The sequence below is a fragment of the Jaculus jaculus genome, chromosome 6, assembly GCF_020740685.1.
Source record: "Jaculus jaculus isolate mJacJac1 chromosome 6, mJacJac1.mat.Y.cur, whole genome shotgun sequence".
NCBI lineage: Eukaryota > Metazoa > Chordata > Mammalia > Rodentia > Dipodidae > Jaculus > Jaculus jaculus.
Genome location: NC_059107.1, coordinates 60263811 through 60279373, shown reverse-complemented (window position 1 = coordinate 60279373; position 15563 = coordinate 60263811). Strand labels below are relative to the sequence as shown.

Here is a 15563-nt window from a genome sequence, read left to right as displayed (position 1 = left end):
GTGGAAGTCACAGCCCACCACCCAGACACAAACAGTAAACACACCACCTTCTTAGGCTTCAGTCCCCGCTGCATAAGTAGGAAAGAGCAGAGTTATAGAATGGATGTCATACCAGTGTTAGCTGGCCAGGGATCCTGCCCACAGGAGTTAATACCAACTCAAGCACATATAGGCAAGTGGTTAGGGGAATCACATCAGCGTCAAGCCCTGGGCAAGATGAGAGGGGCCCTCAAGGATCAGCTTTTAGGATGTCCACACCCTGGCCCAGAGAAGCTGGAGCCACCCAACACTCAGAAGAGGAATAGCAGAGGATGCTAGGAAGGGTCCTCTTACAGAGCATAAAACAGGCTTCTCCCCCTGTCTTTTACTTTGCCCTGCCCTCAAACCCTTTAGGTCTCAACATCTTTGGGTATCAGGTGGTAGGAAGCTGACTTAAAACACTAGGATCAGACCTGTCCTTCTTGTCCTCCCCAGCTCAATGCTCCCATTTGGCCCTGAATTTCTAGAAGCTAAGTCTTCCCCTACCACCTTCACTCTTGCGCTAACACAGCAACTAATACCCAAAAAACTTCCTTCTCAGGAAGGTTGCAGAGACTAGAAGTCCAACCCAGTTTGGACTCAACTAGTGCTTCTAGCTATCTAGCACTGGGTCTTCTTCCTCACTACCTGTGTTACTTGCTACTCCAGTCCCCAAACTACTCACCAGCTTGCTGGTCTTTGCACTGGCATCAGCTCCCTCTAGAGAAAGCAAACAGAAACAATGTGAACATTTGTATAGAGGGGTAGGGGTAGAGAACATAATGGTGGAGTGAGGGGAGATATTAAGAAGGGAATATGGTGCTGGGTGACAAAAAACTTCAGTATCCACTGTGGCAACTTGCCACAGGGAGAAGTGCTGAGGACCAACATAAATGGGGGGCTATTACCTCTTTTGAGGACCTTTGAGGCAGAAGAATCAGGTGTCTCTGGGGAAGTGGTATCTGCTCCATCTTCAAATACCTGGATCTGAAACCACAAAATACACTATACATAGCCAGCTAGACCAAGAATGGCTAAAATATGGGCCCTGATCCCAGGTAAGCTGGAGTAAAAGCTGACTTCCCTAAGGCTATATCTTCCCTTCCCTTCCCTTCCCTCCCAACCAGAGCCTTATACCCCACCCAGAAAAAGAGCGGAAACACATTGCACATGCAACCAGTATACATGTACACACAAAATGAGTTACCTGGGATTGGCGCACAAAGATGCCATGCCCTTCATCACATGTGAAATACTTCCTGCCTTGGACAGTTCCATCATTCTTGCCCTTTGCTTCATCCAAGATCACGCCTACCCATTTGCCGGTGGCAAACAGTGTGGCTCCAACATAGGCCACAGTACCTCGGTGACCTTTTCCAATCACCTCTACGCGGGAGCCTACCCTCAGAGGCCGGGCACTTGCCTCTGCACTCATCCTGCTGCCGCTGGGCGTCTGAAAGAAACATATGCAACATGTACAGTTGAGGGCCTGAAGTCAAGGGAGGCATCCCAATGGACAAGAAATGTGCCCCAGCCGGGATCCTAGACTACAAAAGGCAACAAGCCACAAGTCATGTGCACAGGCTCTATTCTCTGGCCAAAGTCCTTTTTGAAAAATATCCATGGTATCTTTCTAAGTCATCTCCAAAGCCAGGTGTGGTGGCTCACATCTAGAATGCCAGCACTCAGGAAGCTTAGGCAGGGGGATCATGAATTCAGGAACAAGCTGGGCTACACAGTGAGTTCCAGGCCAGCTTGGGCTACACAGTGAGTGCTTGTACCCCCCCCCCCCGCAAAAAAGCAACACTTAAAAAAATTCTAAATTCTTCTGTTTCCCGTTAAGATTTTTAAATCTATTTAAATTTTATAACATCAGGATTCACTGATAGACTGTGAATGTCACCAAATGGCTGCTTTCTCAGGAGCACTGTCCCCAAGGAGAGGAGTTAAACACAAGCAAATAACTCAGTTTAAATGAGGCTCCCCAAAACCCAATACCCAGATTCAGGCACCTGTGCTAAGAAGACATGTGAGTCAGTGGATGACCCATTGGAATCTTGTTTCCCTCTTTACTGTCATTTGTCTGCCATGGAGTTCAAATGGCTCTGTCAGACTTCTCCATTTCCTCCCCTCACCATTTTTTTTTTTTTTGCTTTTTTTTTTGTTTGTTTGTTTTTGTTTTTGTTTTTTGAGGTAGGGTTTCACTCTAGCTCAGGCTGATCTGGAATTTACTATGTAATCTCAGGATGGCCTCGAACTCACGGCTATCCTCCTACCTCTGCCTCCCAAGTGCTGGGATTAAAGACGTGTGCCACCATGCCTGGCTCCACCATTTTCTTTTTGTTATTTTTTCCCCTCAGCTCTGGGGGCTCAACCTAGGGCTTTAGCAAGTGTTCTTCCACTGAGATAAATCCCCAGTCCCTGTTGTTTTGGGGGTCAGAATCTCACCATATATCCCAGGCTGGCTTGGAACTTGGAATCTTCCTGCCCTATCACCCCTGCACCCACTTCCATGCAGGAATTATAGCAGGGGCCAACGGAGCTGGGCTCTCCCTTTCAGAAGCACATAACTGTGCCTCCTTCCCGGCCCTCCAGCCACCAGTCCTTCCTGGTGTGACTGGCTCCTGTCTCTCCCATCATGACACCCCTGGATGCCTGACCACAACCCCTTCAACATCGAACTCTTTCCTTATAGACCTTTGTCCTGTAGACTCTCTTCCCCCATAGCATGCTGCCAGAAAGAGAAAAATATAGATGAAGCCAAGTAACTCAGATGTGGCCCCTGCACATCCTGAGACTGTCAAGAGGTTCAGATGTCTTCATATTCCACAGAAGGGCAGGACAAAGGAATAAACTAAAATGCTGTCCTTGGGAAGCTCTCAGTGTCTGATATATCCAGGATGACAGGACACATGAAATTAGGTCCCAAATCAGATGATGATTTAGAAGAAAATCACACCTAAGCCATTTTTAGCAATAGCAACTCCATGAAGCAGGGGACATGCAGCAAATAAATGAGGCAAGAAAATTGTGACCCCATGATCCTGAAAGGCTCCATGGGGCTCCTTCTGATACCCCCTACTTGGCTTCAGAAGGGAGCTCTTGCAAGAGCCAGGGAAGAGACAAGACACTTTACAGCCTGTTACTCCCTAACTCCCTTCTCCAAAGAGCATATCCAGTAAGGACACAGCTCTGAAGGGCCCCAGGACCCCAAATCATACCTGGGACAGGGTACATCCCATATAAAGGAAATTGCCAGTGACATGTAGGCTGGATCCAAACCCTCCCACACTTCTCAACAAACCTCAGAACCAGGTGGATATAACAGTGAGTACAAATCCAATCCCCAATGGAAGAAAGAACAAGTGACAGGCACAAAGCAGCTTGAAAGGACCTAATTAGACCTGGGTAGCTTATGAGCCCTTCTGAGTCCCCCAGATAGTCTGGACCCCTTTCAGGAACCCCTAGCCTGAGGACCAAACTGGAGTCAGAGACCAGGCCTTACCAGTCCCACTTAGGGCCCAACTCCAGGAAGGGAAACCTGTATAGCCTGCCAGCATTGGGGCCCCAGGGGCTCCTTAGAAAACCAATCTGTGAATGCCCCAGCTGAGGGCCCACCTGTCTCCCCAGCCCCCACACCAAGGATGTCCACGGGCATCCAGGCCTTCTCCAGCAGCCCTCCCAGAGCCATTCCACATAAGGGCCACTTACCCGGTTGTATGTGTGCCTCTTGCTCTGGGCCATGTTGCTCACCTGGCCTCTACCCCTTCCCCCAGCTGGCCAAAGACACAGAGAAAAGGCAGAAGCCTAGGCAGGAGGGTCAGGGCACTGGGCCCTCATGGACCGACAAGGGAGCTGTCAGGCTTGGCTCTCCCGAGTCCATGGACTTCACTCAGTGGCCCACCAGGTAGGGGTGGGGGCAGTGATGGGGTCTGAGATGCAAGTCCCCTCTGCTGCCCAAGGATTCCTGAACCCAGAGACACTGAACCCTGCTTGCCAGCTGATGAGTCTCACTCTGCGCTAGTGCTGCTCTAGACTTGTCAGGAACGGTTCTAGCCTCTGGGTCCTAGTGCTCCCCTGCTTCGCCTGAATCAGACAAGAGGGGCAGGGACCAAGGATGGGATCACAGGCACATCAGCGCTCATCTCCAGAGTGCTGTCCTGCAGCTGAGAGCAGTCCTGACAGTTCTTTCTTATCTATACCCCTCACCATCACTGCCCCCTACCCCCTGCCCCCTGTCCCTAGGATGTAAGTCCTCAGCAGGTCCTCAAGCATCAAGTGTCACTTCAAGATACTCAGCTGCCCAGAGCCTCCTACACACAGACTCTCCTCTCAAACTATTTCCCTCAAACTCTGGACTCAGGTCTAAATCCACGTGAGCAAGCAGGGTCTGGATCGCAATCTCATATGGGCCACATACAGAGCCTGGAGCAGCAGTGATGGAAGCACCTTCACACACCAGCACGCCAGCCAAGTGCCTCTGCTCCATACCATCTGCTCGTGCAAAAGAACACACTCCCTCTTCCCTCCTATGCTGCTTGTAACCAGCCAGGCCCTGGTCCCAAGACACCAGATTCAACTGGATTATTAAAGGCAGTGTTCAAAAGCAGAGAGACCCACTCTCCCCTTGGGGCCTAAGACCCAGTCTACCTCAGCTCACTGCCCCTATATTCCTGGCCTTGCCAATAAGCTGATCTGTTTTTTATACTTTTATTTCACAAGAATTCCTTAATAATCACATACTGCCTTATAATAAGAATGCCTTTTAAGTTTGGTATTTATTTTTAAAATATTTTTATTTATTTATTTATTTGCAAGGAGAGAGAGTGGGGGCCATGTCAGGGCCTCTTCTTGCTGGAAACAAACTCCAGATACACATGCCACATTTTGCAACTGGCTTTATGTGGATACTAGGAAATTGAACCTGGGCTGGAATCCTCTGTAAGCAAGGACCTTTAACCATAAGCATCTCCCCAGCCTTAAAGAGTGCTTTCAATTTAATGAGACTATGCATTCTAGCCAAGATCTCCACAAGACTGTGTAAGCATTTCTCCATTTGTCAAGGGCTAGGAACCAACAGACCACAACCCTTATCCCCAAGCAACCACCAGTGTTGGCCTGTGGTATATCCTCTGGCTCTCAAAGCTGAAGATGGACCTGGACGCCTAGGCCTAGGCATACTTTGTCTTCCTTCACTAACAAAACAATGGCTTTTCTCACTCCACCCTCTAGCCCAACAGCAGAATAACAGTCACAGAACAATTCTCTAGAGAACGGGATGAATAAGAAAAAAGAATAGCCAGGTGCCTTTATTCCCAGCGCTAGGGAGGCAGAGGTAGGAGAACTGCTGTGAGTTCAAGACCAGCATGGGCTATAGAGTGAGTTCCAGGTCAGCCTGGACTAGAGTAAGCTCCTGCCCCGCACCCAAGAAACCCTATCTCAAGAAAGGTGGACATTCCTGAGGAATGATTCCCAGGGTTTCCCTCTGTCCTCCACATGCTCATGTACATATACGTACACACCTCTACACACACAACGCACACAAAACACATCCTGGAGAAGTGCTACAAGGAATCATTGAGAAAAATATGTAAAACACTTAGCAAAGTATCTTGCATATAATAAATGCTTAAAAGCTCGATAACATCTTCAGGCAGGATGTGGCGGCATATGCACTTGGAAGGCAAAGGTAGGAGGATCACTGTGAGTTTGAGGCCATCCTGAGACTACATAGTGAATTCCAGCTCAGCCTGGACTACAGTGAGACCCTACCTTGAAAAACAAAAATCAAACAAGAAAAAAGAGAGAGGTGTGGGGGGGGGGGGGGGGCTAAAGAGATGGCTTAGCAGTTAAGGCATTTGCCTGTGAAGCCCAAGGACCCACGTTCAATTCCCCAGGACCCACATAAGCCAGATGTACAAGGTGACAAATGCATCTGGAGTTCATTTACAGCTCCTGAAGCCTTGGTGCACCCTTTCTCTCTCTATCGGACTCTCTCTCTCTCTCTCTCTAATAAATAAAATAAATAAATAAATCTTAAAAAAAAAAAAAGAGCCAGGCATGGTGGTGCACACCTCTAATCCCAGCAAAGATAAGAAAATTGCTGAGAGTTTGAAGCCAGCCTAGGCTACAGTAAGACCCTACTTTAAATAAAGAAAAGAAAAGAAAAGAAAAGAGAAAAGAAAAGAAAGAGCACAGATATAAGAATGGCCTCATAATGGGCTGGAGAGGTGGCTTAGTGGTTTAGCGCTTGCCTGTGAAGCCTAAGGACCCCAGTTGGAGGCTCGATTCCCCAGGACCCACGTTAGCCAGATGCACAAGGGGGCACATGTGTCTGGAATTCATGTGCAGTGGCTGGAAGCCCTGGTGCGCCCATTCTCTCTCTTTCTCTCTCTGCCTCCTCCTCTCTGTCTGTTGCTCTCAAATAAATAAATAAAAATAAACAAAAAATCATTTTAAAAAGAATAGCCCCATAACTTGCCAGCAACACAGGTATATATACTCACTATTTGGGAGCCATTTACTCTCCAATAAAATGGAGCTATCTCCCATGTCTGCAGTCGTGTTGTGAGATTCAAATAAGATAAAGCATATGAGAATGTTATAAAAACTACCAAAGCGGAAGTACCAACAATTATTACCTGAGAGAATACAAACTGGAATATAAACCTTAAATGTATAGACAATAAATATTATAAAGAATTGTAAACAAATTAAGCATATACTTTAATCCCAGGACTTGTTCAAGGCCAGCCTGGGACTACATGGTTCAGCCAGGGCTAGAGTGAAAGTCTACTTCAAAAAAAAAAAAAAATACTGACAGGAGTGAGCTGGGAAGAACAAGAACATCATCTAACTATACCTTGAATTATGGAGTTGTTTTGCTTCGTGTCAGTTTTGGCTCTATGGAGAGAAAGCCAACAAAGCAGTGAGCTGTGAATAGTGTGACTAGAAACAACTAGTTCTGCCTGGGTTCATCTATCAAAGCAGCAGCTTTCCAAAGCAGAGCCCACAGCTTACGCTCTTTGTGGCTCGAATGCCCTTAGCTCACAGTGAAGTACTTACTGAATAAACAAACACAGAGATACACTAGGAGGAATGTATGGACAGACAGGGAGTTTAACATCAGGTTGGAACAGATGGACTTGATCTAATGACAACAGGAAGCCAGTCTCTTTCCTGTGCAGTACAGTAGCATGGTGAAAAAACAAAAGCAAATAAAAATAAATAAATATATATATGTATGTATATAAACTCAAGAGAGGAAGTAGGGAAGGGAAATTGAACATGTTAGGAGAGAGAAAATAACCAATCCTTAAAACCTTGGAGGCAAATTTAACTGTGTATACTAGTAGATATATTTCACTATCTGTTTCAGATGTGAACCTGTGAAGTTACTACTTGACAGTAGTTAAGGACTAAGAAGAAAGCAATGAGGACAAAATGGGGAGCTATAAAAAAACAACACGTGAAACTGGAGAGATTCCTCAGTAGTTAAGGTACTTGCCTACAAAGCCTAATGACCTGGGTTTTATTCCCCAGTACCCACATAAAGCCAGATGCACAAGATGGTGCAGGTGTCTGGGATTCATCTGCAGAGGCCCTGATATATCCATCCTTTCTCTCTTTCTCTCTTTGTCTAACTTTCTCTGTGTGCAAATAAATAAAAAATAGTATTTTAAAAAATGAAGCTGGAGCTGGGCATGGTGGCACACACCTTTAATCCCAGCATTTGGGAGGCAGAGGTAAGAGGATCACTGTGAGTTCAAGGCCACCCTGAGACTTCGTAATGAATTCCAGGTCAGCCTGGGCCAGAGCAAGATCCTACCTCCAAAAAACAAAAAAGTAAGCCAGGTGTTGTGGCACATGCCTTTAATCTCAGCATTCACCTTTAATCCCAGGTTTAATCCCAGGTAGGAGGATTGCTGTGAGTTCAAGGACACCCTGAGAATACAGAGTGACTTCCAGGTCAGCCTGTGCTAGAGTGGCACCCTACCTGAGGGGGGGGGGGAAGGGGAGGGTTGGGAGAGATGACTCAGCAGTTAAAGGCACTTGCTTTCAAAGCCTAATGGCCAGGGTTCAATTCCCCAGTTCCCACATAAGGCCAGATACACAAAGTGGCGCATGCATCTGGAGTTCGTTTACAGTGGCAGGAGGCCCTGGCATGCCCATTCTATCTGCCTCTTTCTTCCTCCCTGAAATAAATATTTTTTTAATTTTTAATTTATTTATTTATTTGAGACTGTGAGAGAGAAAGAGGGAGGGAAGGAGAGAGAACAGGTGCACCAGGGCCTCCAGCCACTGCAAACTCCAGATGCATGCACCCCCTTGTGCATCTGGCTTACGTGGGTCCTAGGGAATCAAACTGAGGTCCTTTGGCTTTGCAGGCGAATGTCTTAACCACTAAGCCATCTTTCCAGCCCATAAATATTGTTTAAAAATTTAAAAAAGAACAGGATATCTTTGTAGTAATGGAACTGTTTGGAATTTGCACTATATCAATGTCCTGGTTGTGATACTGCACCATAGTTTTGCAACATGTTAAACATGGTGGGGACTACATAAAATTATGTGTAAAAAAAATCTCTGTGTCACTTCTTTTCTTGCTTTTTTTTCTTTTTTGGTGGTACTGAGGAATGAATCTAGGGTATCATACAGATGGAAGCCAAAAACAAAACAAACAAACAAACAAAAAACTATACCATTGAGCTATAAATAAGATCTCACTATTTTGCCCAAGCAGGCCTTGAATTTGTAATCTTCCTGTTTTAGTCTCCCAAGTAGCTAGGATTACAGGTCTGAGGCCACTTGTAATCACCTCTTTGGTCTGAGTTGGCTCTCCCAATTATTATTAGTTTTTTTTTTATTTATTTGCATGTGCATGTGCATGTGTGGGTGTGGGTATGCCAGGACCTCCTGTTGCTATAAATGAATGTCAGATGCTTATCAGGGTAACAAGGAAGACTTAGAAATTGGATCCATGCTGGCAGGCTTTGCAAGCAAGGACCTTAACTGGTGAGCCATCTTCCAAGCTCCCAAAGCTTTTTATTGTAGATAGGGTCTTATACAACCCAGGCTGGCCCAGAACTCATATATCCAAAGGTAACCTTGAACTTCTTCTGATCCTCCTGCCTCTACCTCCTGAGTCCTAGTATTACAGGTATGCACCATACCTGGTTTATGTAATACTGAGGATCAAACCCAGGGCCTCATGTATGCTAGGCAAGCATTCCTCCAACTGAACTACGCCCCCAGACCTTCTCTAAATTATTTCTTATAACTACATGTAACTGTACTAATTATCTCAAAATACCAGTTCTGAACTGTTTCTATTTTGCTTTTACTGGCACTCCAGAATCCCCTGACACTTCTCCTGTCTCACCTCATCAAATCTTGATCTTAGGCTAGCCCAAGTGTCTGCTTAACCTGAGCCCATTCCAGAAGCTGACTGGAAACTCAAGCAGTCTGACAGCAGGACACAACTGAACATCTTCACAAGGAGAAAGTCTGCTAATTCAGGGGATACCAGGAAGATGATACCAATCTAATCCAGTATCTGCCCCACAGATCCTGTACAGATAAGGAGTATAACTTAAGTGGACTTCCTTCTCTCTAGCTCATTATCCCTAGAAATGTCTGCATCCCACTCCCAATCTCAATGCATCTCTACCTGCTCCCATAGTCTCCCTTTCCCCAGCAAACATGCAGGAACTTCCACACCCAGCTCTAAGAGTCAGGAAGGAAAGCTACATAATATATATCTCACTTGTCTTTAATAAAGGAACTCCTGCAGAAAGGCAGCAAACACTCAGCCTATCCTCAAGAATAGCAAACCCCTGCCCTGCCTCTGGTAGAAGTCCCACTGATTCAGTCTCAAAGTTCCTGCTAGTTCCTCCTCCTGGAACAACCAGTGAGTTCCTGGCACTAGGACCCAGCAGGGAGGGAACATTGAGCCTGCGCTCTACAGAAAGAGATGCACCATTTCACAACTTCAGCAAAAGCCAAGGCAGCCAACAAAGCCACTGCCAGCTCGTGAGCTGGCCTCTGCCATTTGGGCAGCTCACTGGGCACTCCCAAAAGCAGATCATTATGCCCTTTCTCTGTTGAAGCCTACGCCATCATCTGATCATAATGGAAATCAATCTCTTCAAACCACCATGCAAAGGCGTAGTCATGGCAACCCCTAAGAGGAAGGACACAGAGATGATGCTCCAGCGGCTGCAGAAAAAAAAAGGTAAGCCCATTTCTTTTCTACTCATGCCATGCCACCATCCTCCTTTCCCGCCTCAGGGGGGACCTTGTCTGCAGATATCTATCACAGAGAATGGGAAAGCAAAGAAGGGGAGTTAAAAATCTTGTTCTAGCATAAGGCTTCAGGTCTGTCTCATCTCCAAGCTGAGTGGTATGAAAAAATTCTCTTTTACTGGGTAGTAAAGATGGGAACAAAGTCTCTCTTCTTATTCACAGTCTCAAGTGACACAGTCTCAGCTTGCAATAGCTGGCAAATGACCACCAGTTACTTGTCTTTACAGTCAAGATGCTGGGGAATCTCTCAAGAATTTCAGAGCTCCCCTGTGGCAACTGACCCCTGTGCCCTGCGCTTCTGTGCCACTGTCTTGCTCAAAGCTTGACATGGTGAGAGTCCCGTTAGCAGCCTCAAAGTGCAGAAACAGAGTTGGGATTAAATTTTCCCTTCTCTGAGGCCTCAGAAGAAGGAATCCCACTTCTACAAAGATACAGTTATCAAACACCAATACTACTAAACTAAGTAATCTTCCATGCTCCAATTGTCCCTTCTGTCACACAGCGATACCCACACTGGATTGTTGCAAAATCCACAAAGACTGAGGCAAGAGGAAGCCTGTAGTACAAGTCCAGCTTGCTCTACACAGCAAGACCCTGACTCAAAAGAAAAGGAAAAGATTATACACAAGAATGCTTGAAAAGCAGTGAAAATGGTGTCACATATAAGAGCTCAGTAAATATCAGCCATTATTATGAGGATGAGGTTTGCTAAGCATAGGATTTCAGTTCAGAGGACATTCTTGGGACTGATCTCAATTCTCTTCTCTTTCTTTCCTTTGAACAGCTGCTTCAGACTTCACCATATTCAACCCTCTGATCCTGATGGAGCCCAGTGCATCCACCCTTCAGCAAACAACCTTGCTGAGAAAGAAAACAGTCCCTTAGGTAAGAATTGCTTTGTGAAAAATAGCTACATTTGCCTGGTGTGGTGGCGCCTGCCTTTAATCCCAGCACTCTGAAGCAGAGGTAGGAGGATCACCATGAGTTCAAGGTCACCCTTAGACTACATAGTGAATTCCAGGTCAGCCTAGGCTAGAATGAGACTCTACCTTGAAAACAAACAAACAAACAAATCTGCAATTGCATCCATCACTGCCTCTTCCTAAATTCCTTCCCTTTACCCATCACTCCACCAATTCAAAGGAAACAAGGCCCCTCCTTTTCAGGGCAACTCTTCCACCATCCCCTGAGAACCTGAATTGACACTTGTCTCTCGTGCCTTTGGATGTACTAGGAAAAACTGCTCTCTGGGCAACATTCTTACTTGACATCAATTCCTCTTTTCTCCTTTGTCATCTTTAGTCTTCTATTCCTGTGGCTGAGAGAGCTCATCCATCCCCACAACTTCACCCACCACCCTAGACACAGATTCTCTTCTGAACCTCAGACCCACATTGCCATCTATCAGCTAAGGGCCACAGGACACTCAAGTTCAACATGCCCAAAATACCTTTGCTCACAAAGATGCTTCTTTGAGTTCCTCTCTGCTACTGGTACCACCACCCACACAAATTAGAAAAGTGAGTCACCCTCAACTCCTCTACTTTCAACAACCAATTTCTCACTACTCAGGTTAATTCTGTTCTCTGCAGCCTCTCCAATTTGCACCCTCCTCTCCATCTCCACTGATCTAACACCTAAACAATTCCCCGATGACATCTATATTATAAGCCTCCCAACAGCACTAATCCATATTCTTCCACTTTAGTCTATTTCTAGTTAGCTTCACAAAACAGTTATGTCACTCCTTGTCTAAAAACCTCAAGTGGCTTCTTTGCCACAAAATTGAATCTTCCTACCACAACAATAAAGGCTATGTAGAAGCTAGCTTCAGACATAGTGTGGTTGCTACCAAAATGCCTATAATCTTGGCATTTGGGAGGCTCAGGAGGGAGAAGCAAGAGCTCTAGGCTAGGCTAAGCTTCATTAGGCCCTGCCTAAAATAATAAAATTATGGCTAGAGAGATGGCTTAACAGTTAAGGCACTTGCCTGCAAAGCCAAAGCACTTCAGTTCAATTTCCCAGGACCCACAAAAGCCAGATGCACAAGATGGCGCATGTGTCTGGAGTTATTTGCAGTGGCTGGAGGCCCTGGTGTGCCCATTCTCTCTCTCTCTCTCTCTCTCTCTCTCTCTCTCTCTCTCTCTCTCTCATTCACTCTTTCTCTCTCTATACCTCTCTCTCAAAAAAATAAAAATAAAAATAAACCTGAATCCAGCCCAGTGTGGTGGCAGATGACTTTAATCCCAGCACTTGGGAGGCAAAGGTAGGAGTATCTCTGTGAGTTCAAGGCCACCCTGAGATTACATAGTGAATTCCAGGTCAGCCTGGGCTACAATGACACTACCTCAAAAAACAAAACAAAACAAAAACCACCTGAATCCAGTCACATCTGTCACATAACCATCACCTCCCCTTTGATCCCAAAATTCTTTCTGTTCCAGTCAGTTGGATCTATTTATATTTCCCCCTTATGCCTCTGCAAACATTAAAAGCATTGCCAGGTAGGATCTTCCTCTCGTCATCCTTCAAAATTCAGTTCAATAACTACCTCTTTCCCTCACACAGCACCCTGAGCATAGCTCCACTAAAATGCCTCATTTTATTTAAAATACTGTCTACCACATTCTATTATGAATTCCTCCTGGACAGAGAGCTTTGCCCATCTCAGAATCTAAGCACTAAACACAGTACTTAGTACAGAGAAGCACTCAATATTTAAAAGTTGCTGGATTTGGGCTGCCTGCAAAGTCAAGTGACCCAGGTTTGATTCTCCAGTACCCACATAAGCCAGATGCACAAGGTGGCACATGTGTCTGGAATTTGTTTGCAACAGCTAGAGGCCCTGGTGTGCGTGTACATGCATGTGCGCTCACATGCGCGTGCGCGCACGCTCTCTCTCTCTCTCTCTTTCTCTCAAATAATTTTTTTTTTTAAGTTGCTGGAGGGCTGGAGAGATGGCTTAGCAGTTAAGGTACTTGCCTGCAAAGCCAAAGGGCACTGGTTCATTCCCCCAGGACCCACATAAGCCAGATGCACAAGGGGACACACACATCTTGAGTTCATTTGCAGTGGATGGATGCCCTGGCATGCCCATTCTCTCTCTCTGCCTATTTCTCTCTCTCAAATAAATAAATAAAAATAAAATATTTTTTTAAGTTGCTGGACTAACACCTGGCTCTAGTCATATAAACTCCACCAGCTTTCAAAGAGTACCTCCACCCTTAAAGACCAGGACAGTCAGCCAGTCAGTCTGTCTGTCTGTCTGTCTCTCTCTGCCTCTGCCTGCCTCTCTCTCTCTCTCTCTCTCTCTCTCTCTCTCTCTCTCTCTCTCTCACACACACACACACACACACACACACACACACACACACAGCAGTAGGTGCAGCTCTTTCCTCTCCAGATAGGCGCCTAACAAAGTATAAGTGCAGGAACAGCCCCAGGTCCTATGGAAGCTGGTACAGTAAATCTCATGTATGCACTTCCAGGGGAAAGGAAGCACAAATAGGGTTCTAAGTAAAATGCAGATATTCTGAGAAACAACATTCACAAGGCATTGGGGAGAGCCAGAACCCGCCCTGCTGCAGTGAAGCTTCTTGGAGAGACAGCACACAAACAAATCCATCAGCCAAGCTCAGCTGGCATCAGCCTGAACATCAAAAGGAAAGTGATAGCAAGCAAAGCAAACCTCCAAAATAGCAAGGGTCCTAAGATGCATCTTGTACTTCTTGTCTTAGAGCCGGTCCAGGGCCACTCTGAGTAGCTCTCTGGATAGAAAGTCGAACACCAGCTGCTGCTACGTGGTCTCCGAAACAAACTACTGATCTGGGTGACAGGGGGACACTGAACACCTGATTTCCATTTCTCTTAATATGCAACAGAAATCCCACACCCTCCCCCTAGAACCAACTAGTAACTATAAGTAGGCCAAGCATTATGGCAACCACCTGCTATAATCCCTCCTCACTTGTAACTGCAGGTAGCCACTAGTGAGGACAGCGCTGGCACAGCAAAACCCGGTTATTAGTGGTCTTACGATTCTCCCAACTACTCTGACTCCTTTCAACTTCTTTTTGTGACCTCATATCCAATCAGGTCTAACGAATCAATTCTTCCTTAGTATTATCTCCTGTATCCTTCCATTCTCCTCCACTAGGACTTGGGCCTGCCTCTTGACAGCTTTGAAAACTAGGGTAAGTCATTTATTTTTTGCTTTTTGCTGCTTCATCTGCTGCTCTGCGTGCATCACAGGAAATTAAATCAAATGAGACCATGTTCATGAAAAGTTCTATAATCTTTTAGTGTACAAAAAGCAAGGCATTATTGTTATCATCAATCTAAGTAATGTACTGCTTATCTATAAAACCTCTCTGCATCTGTCCTTCCTCACTTTCAACCACCTTTCATATCACAGTAAGACAAACTGATCGACTAAAACACTGCTTTGTCCATATATTTGATATTTCTTAAAAGTGATGAGTTAAGAACAATTCAGTCTGAAGAAAAATGCTAGAAATAGCTGTCATCTAATATTTTAATTTTTTTTTTCTCCCCTTGGTTTTTTGAGAAAGGCTCTCACTCTGTAGCTGGCCTGGAACTCACTATGAATCTCAGGCTAGACTCATACTTGAAGTAGCTTTCCTGCCTCAGCCTTCTGAGTGCTGGAACTACAGGCATTAAACCATGCCAGTTTAAAGATTATTTATTTACTTTGGGGGGGGGAGGGAGAGAGAATGAATAGGGGTGCTAGGACCTTTAGACACTGCAAACAAACTCCATGTGAATGTGCCACTTTGTGCATCTGCATGCCTGGCTTAAAAGTCAACTTTTTACCAGGTGTGGTAGCATACACCTTTAGTCCCAGCCCTCAGAAGGCTGAAGTAGGAGGATTACCAAGAGTTCAAGACCAGCCTGGGAATACAGCGTTAATTCCAAGTCAGCCTGGGTTAGACTGAGACCCTACCTTGAAAGCAAAAAAAAAAAAAAAAAAAAAAAAAAAAAACCCAACTTTTTAAAGCGGGGTTCTTAGTTTAATTTTTTCTCTCTCTCTTTTTTTTTTTTTTTTTTTTTTGAGGTAGGGTCTTGCTCTAGCCCAGGCTGACCTGGGACTCACAGCAATCCTACCCACAGCCTCAGGTACTAGAATTAAAGGCATGTGCCACCATGCCTGGAACTTATTTTAGTTTAAAGTTTAATTCTAGGAGATGATCTAAGGTAAACAGGATAAGGCCGAAGAGAAG

At 45.5% G+C, this 15563-nt stretch overlaps 1 protein-coding gene across 8 annotated transcripts in view; it reads right to left on the bottom strand.

Moving 5' to 3' along the window:
• Dctn1 (dynactin subunit 1) overlaps positions 1-15563 on the bottom strand; it is a 35075-nt gene that overhangs the window by 17418 nt on the left and 2094 nt on the right. For 3 of the 8 annotated variants that reach the window (XM_045153215.1, XM_045153217.1, XM_004668271.2), the window contains exons 1-4: positions 3730-4044; positions 1226-1471; positions 927-1005; positions 704-738 (exon numbers count right to left, since the gene is read on the bottom strand). In XM_045153215.1, the coding sequence (XP_045009150.1) occupies positions 704-738; positions 927-1005; positions 1226-1471; positions 3730-3762 (393 nt within the window). In that variant the 5' untranslated portion in view covers positions 3763-4044. Of the gene's footprint in view, positions 1-44; positions 69-703; positions 739-926; positions 1006-1225; positions 1472-3729; positions 4045-15563 lie in introns of those variants that run through there. The other 5 variants (XM_045153212.1, XM_045153213.1, XM_004668269.2 and 2 more) reach the window with 3 other exon arrangements.